This window comes from Notothenia coriiceps, unplaced genomic scaffold (genome assembly GCF_000735185.1).
Source record: "Notothenia coriiceps isolate Sejong01 unplaced genomic scaffold, NC01 NC01_scaffold00002824, whole genome shotgun sequence".
Taxonomy (NCBI): domain Eukaryota; kingdom Metazoa; phylum Chordata; class Actinopteri; order Perciformes; family Nototheniidae; genus Notothenia; species Notothenia coriiceps.
This window is the reverse complement of record NW_011335525.1, coordinates 27734-33749: the sequence shown is the minus strand read 5'-3', so window position 1 is coordinate 33749 and position 6016 is coordinate 27734. Positions and strand designations below refer to the sequence as shown.

General features: G+C 40.5%; 1 protein-coding gene across 1 annotated transcript in view; it reads right to left on the bottom strand.

The window, feature by feature from the left end:
- Positions 1–2354, bottom strand: part of LOC104940897 (beta-1,3-N-acetylglucosaminyltransferase lunatic fringe-like) — an 18678-nt gene extending 16324 nt beyond the window's left edge. The window contains exon 1 of the mRNA XM_010765909.1: positions 1904–2354. Within this exon, the coding sequence (XP_010764211.1) occupies positions 1904–2284 (381 nt within the window). The 5' untranslated portion in view covers positions 2285–2354. The remainder of the gene's footprint in view (positions 1–1903) is intronic.
- Between the last annotated feature and the right edge of the window lie 3662 nt (positions 2355–6016).

Genomic DNA, 6016 nt, shown 5'->3' with positions numbered 1-6016 from the left:
AACGATCGTAACTTAAAGGCTGCCTGCCTAACGTAAACATTCAGCTACGTGACTTGCAAACTCTCGCGAGAGTTTTACACAAGACGGATCCTTTCTAGCCATAACCAGATTCAGCCCTTGCAAAAACAGGGCTGGACTAGAGCAAATAGAGCGAAATGAGGCATGGCTAAAATGCATGATCTGTTTGGTATTTTGAAAAAAAAATACAGACATGTTTTATATAGGTATGGCCCTAGCCCTACAATATATTATTCAAATATAGCATGATAGGTCCACTTTAAGTAAAATAAACTATTTTGCTACTCAGGCAAAAACGATTGCTCCTTTCAGTGTTAAATTACTGTGTAAGTGTAAAGCATATTATGAAAAAAGAGAAGTTGAGATTAGTTAAAAGGCGTTGAACCCAATACTAAAAGCTTTAGGCCAAACATATATACTATCTAAGGCTAGTGGTTTAAACATCACACAGCTTCCCCTAAATGTAGTGAAGAAGACGCGGAAAAGTAACTTAAACTTGTGTTTCGTTTCATTCTAACTCTGAACCTTTGAAAATGAACTTCATTGGCTTTGTCTGCTATTTTTAAAGCCATGACATCTCAGTTTTTCTTGATGTTTGAAGCCGTTTTTCATTAAGCAGTGATTCTGTGAATGTCGACGACAGTCTAAACAACAACTGAACAATTGTTTTTATTCCCAACTCTGCAAACAAATCTGCATCTCATTGAAACCACTTAATGCAATCCAGGCTTCATCCATCTCTCCTCTTCACACCCCCCGCTTGTATAATGTCAACACGTTAGCAGCCCTGCGGTTGGCCTGTTAGCTCCTCACTTCTCCTCTCATACATTACAAAGGCCTCTATCTCACTTTTACAATGCACTGGCAGAGGGATCAAAGGGCCTGCAGACACCGGCACATTACAGGGGGTTTATAACTCACTCGCAATGGCAGCAGGAGATTTGGGAAACCTTTATAACTTCCCTTAATATAGGTACTATTTACACAGGACCACACTTAAAGCCAGATAATGTGCATTTGATCTTGTCAAATATTAAAACTGCACCAGCTGATAAACCACATAAACACAGGATTTAAAGTTTACTTGTAGTAAACAATAGAAAAAGACTATCTGGTCTCCTTTTGTGTGACTGATTTGCACCAAATTGCATGATAAAGGCTAATGAATATTCACTTTCTGAATGGTTTTCACCCACATTAACACAGAGAGTAGAGTAGTTTACCTTTCTGGTTTCTAACAGCTTTAATAGTTTATTGTTGAGCAAAAGTCTCTTTTTACATTTGGTCTGTTTTTATATAACGTAGCTATCTCAAGTTTTCCTGTATACAATTCAAAAGTATTGTTTACAATGACAGGTAACATAAGTGGTTAAATGACACTAAGTAGGCTTATACTGGGTGTTGTAATTAAGTATTATTTTGAAAAACTTTTTCTTTCATTTACTTTACATTTTATGCTACATGAACATTTACTTCACTACATTTTAGAAGTAAAGTTGTCATTGTAACTCAACTAGGTTTATTTAAATCTCATTACTAGCTACTTTGTACCTATTCTATATGATCTGATTTAGTATTTTACAACTACAGTATTTTAAGTAACCTAAATACATTTGACTCAACCTTGACAAACCACAACTTTAAAATCATATGAAATGTATTTGTTTAAACAGATGAATAGTAGTCTATTGCACATTATGCTGTAAAGAAAAGAAAAGATCCATGCTGGATTCTAAATACTTTTGCTTTTGATACCTGTAGTTTAGGGGACATTTTCAGCTCAGAGCGTTTCCTTAGGGTTTTTAAAGACCATAATATTTCTACTTGTACTTAAGTATATGATCAGAGTACTTCTTCCACAGCTGGGTATCAGATTGTGTCTCACCTGTTGCATGTTTCTGGAGATCCAGGTGTCAAGCAGCAGCTCCAGTCTCTGCCGGTGATACCTCCCGGTGGTTTTCACCGCTATGAACAGGTCCTCCGGGGAGAGAGGCTCCACCGGCCCGGAGGGAACGCTTCTCCTCGGAGGTGGGCTTATAGCTCTCCTCTCCCGGGTAAGTTTCCTGAAATACGCCGAGAAAACTTTCCCGCTCGTCGTTGCAGCCCCAGGCTCCATCGGGTCTCCACTGCCCGGGTGTCCGACCGAAAGCACCAGCATCCCAGTCACCAGCAGGCAGGACACCGCGGTGACAGCAGCGGGATTCACGGAGCTTCTGGATCCGGCTCCGGGTTTCCACATTGTTACACTTTGGACGGCTTCTTTCATAAAGTCTGAAAACTCTTTTTTACAACATCTCCACAGAGCAGACTGAAGTATCAGCCACTGTGCGGCTCTCCTTCTGTTCTGTGTGTTTGACCTCCAGCTGTGTGACTCTCTATGTTTAACTCCTCCAGTGGGAAGGACCGGGCCACGGTGAACCAATGGCCGGTTTGAGCGCTCGATGTGGGCGGGGTTAAACTGCATAGAGGCGGTGAGACTCTGGATGAACATCCACATGGCATCAGAGACTGATTCCAGGAAACAAGCATTCTTACTTCTTAAATTAGTTTTCCAAACATATGTAAGACATTACATTGCGGGAAGAAGACTAAAGACAGTTAAGACGATACTTAATCAAATAAGCTGGATAAAGTGTAGCCTTTGTGTCACATGTCAAAAATAAAAACAACGTCCAGAGAAGGCCAAAGAAAACAAGAAAATTACAAATTACAAAAATCAAGAAAATGATAACAGTATAGATTTAGAAGTATTGTCGAAAACAATTGTCTTTCATGCAGTTTAGCATGAGGTGTCAGATTTCAGCTTTGACCTTGGAGCTGCAGGGCTGCCTTCACTTTCTGGAAGTCTGCTGAGTAAATACTTTCTCTTTCATTATGTGGAAATACCTGCAAGGAACTTATTCTATGGTAGTATTTTATCATATGACTATTAAAAGGTGTGTTTTTTTTAAATATTTTGGGGTTTAGTCCTGATAAAGCATGTGTTTGGTCGTGATGGTATAGAAAATACATGTTTAAGGGAACAACAGACAAATGTTTTATGTTGTTTTGGTCTTACTCAGGTCTCTCTTTTTTTGTGTGTGTTGGTCTTTTCAAGGCTTAAAAGTGAATTAGAGAAAGCTACAACCATAGACATGTCTTGTTTTTAGAGGAAACACAGATGTAATAGTTGCCCCTTCCTTAATACTGATGCACACACAACCTTAATGATACAAGGATTAAAATATGAATGCTATTGCATTTTTTTCATATGCAAGTTAACACAAAGCATAATTCAGCACCTTACAGCTGTTTGTGGTCACTGAATGAAAGCTGAAGTTTTCCTCGCTGCCTTGAGTTCCTCTCTGTGTGAGCCTGGCGATCATTCTCGAATTGGACAGATGTTGAAGAAGACCGTGACTTCGGAGTGTGTGTAGTGCTGCCAAGTACACACAAACACACACACACACACACACACACACACACACACACACACACACACACACACACACACACACACACACACACACACTCTCAGAAGACAGACGTGCCAAGCATCCGTGTTGCCAGATCCACCAACCATCTGAGGAATGTTTCCTCTCTAATAATGTGCAGTTTGTCTGTGCTGCATAATCTGTTCTGATCCCTCAAGCAAAGTCAGGGTTAAATTACATTTTAAGAATCTCTCTGAACCCGAAGCAGAATGGACATCAGTGCTGGGAGTGTGAAGGTTTGTTTTATGGTGTATATAAATTAACCTTGAGCGGGGGTGGAGTAGTCCTAAAAGTGATTCTGACCTTTCAACAGTTTCAATCTCCAGGAGAAGTGAAACAACTCCATGTGCTGATGGAGACCATGCATGGCACATGGTTAGCTATTATCAAAACTGTCATAGTAAAACTCATACTTAGTTTGTTTTTTCAGTATCTGCATGTTAATGTTCTGTGAAATAGCATACAAATAAGTATACAGATATCATGAGATAAAACATGACTTCACATCCTGTAGCACATCACCATTAAGATAGACATGTTACCAAGAACTCTCTGAATGTAAAGTTTACCGGGAAACACAGTTAGCTTATTTCTAAACTTCCCCTTCTGTATCACAAGAAACTAACACTTCTCAGTTCTCACTACTGACACTCAACATGTACCAATATGACTAAGCCACCAATGATCTTTGCCCTCAAACTGTTTGGATTGATGGGAAATGCGTTTGTTTTTTGTCAGGGGAACTGCTATCTCACACAATCATCAGCTACACTGGAACCTCAGTCATCATCTTGTTGAGCAATATTTATCTTCAGGTCACAGTAAAGTCTTCTGCAACATCATCTGCAAAGCATCTGGACATACATGCAGGCCAGATACACATAAGTTAAAATGCCTTGTTTTACCCATTGATTAGAGTGCTGCTTCTTCTTGTAGTGGCACATTTTATAACAGCATATACAAATATACAGCATATACAGCATGTACCTTAAGCTAAACGCTAACTTTAGCATAACATTATCTTAATGACAAATATGCTAACATGCTGATGTTGGATGCTGCATGTACAAAGTTTATTTTTACAATTGATTAACAGAAACACAATGGTGGAATGTAACTGAGTACATTTACTCAAGTACTGAACTTAAGAGTAATTTAAACAAACTTTTAATTTAACTCCACTTAATTTCAACAACATCAATTGAAGCACTTACTACTGTAGCATCAATACTGCTGACACTTCCTCTTCACACATTAGCTTATTTTGATTCTGCTATTCTTAGCACAGATGCAGATTTCCTGTGCAACATTTAGAGGAAACGCTGCTGATACCGTAAAGAAACAGACACATGTTGAGAGAATTAGCGAGAGAAAAGCAAAGCCAGACCTCCCTATATTTCACCTTCTGTGTGTCTTTGTCATGAAAAAAAATCATTATTCCTTCTCTTCAAAGATGAGAGCAGCTTACTGCCTTGACTTTCATCTCACTGGAGATCCTGTACAGTCCAACAGCTGAACTGCACATGCACTCACACACCAGTCCCACTCTTATGATGGATTTAATTTCCTCTCAGCGCAGAGTGTGTATCTGGAGAATTTTGTGGTTGTTGAAGAGACATCATGGATTGAAGAATCTCTATTTAGAGTCCGAAGCTGCGTGTGTATGTGTGTGTGTGTGTGTGTGTGTGTGTGTGTGTGTGTGTGTGTATGTGTGCAGCTCTGTTTTCTTTTTGTCCATGAGCATAACATGTGTGTGTGTGTGTGTGTGTGTGCAACAGTAACATACAACGACAGTCAAACTCATTCCCCCCCGAGCTTAATCCCTCTCTCTTTGATTTCTGCAACTCAAATCTCCCCTTCTTTCTTTGTCACCCCTCCCTTTCTCCCCTTCTTCTTGTCGTCAATATGTTGCAGGATTCATAAGGATTCACACCAAGTACTTTTCCCACAAAGGTTCCTGAGAACTACGATTTAGTTGCGTTCACACCAAAAAGTCCCAGGAACTAAATTAGTTCTAGAGAACCTTTTTTACCCCCTTTTCAGTCCCTGCTAGAGAACAGGGACTTTCGTGGGAGAAAAAGGTTCCTGTGTCTGATTGGCTGGGCGGAATGCAAACCACGCCCCGTCAAACTCCCAAAAACTTTTGTGAAGCCGCCATTTTATTATCCTCGCATTGCATTATTAGCATTAGCATTAGCCCAGCGCAGAAACGCAGAGAGACTAACTTATGACAACACAAAATAAAACATGGGAGCGGTGGAGATGAGGAGATGTCGGCGTTCTGGCCGTTTACTCGGAAGGCTTCAGTAGAAGCTGCTGGGAGTCCCAGCAGCTCCTACTGAAGCCAGTCCCCAACTCCGGGGACTTCCGACCGAGGACTTCGGGTGGCAGTATACGCCGTGAAGTTGTTTGCGGCCTGCCAGTAAACCCAAAGCAGAAGAAGAAGAAGTGACGTCAGCGGCTTCATTTGCCTAATCCACCCCCAGGAACTAATTTCCGGTGTGAACGCGATCTGTTCATGAACT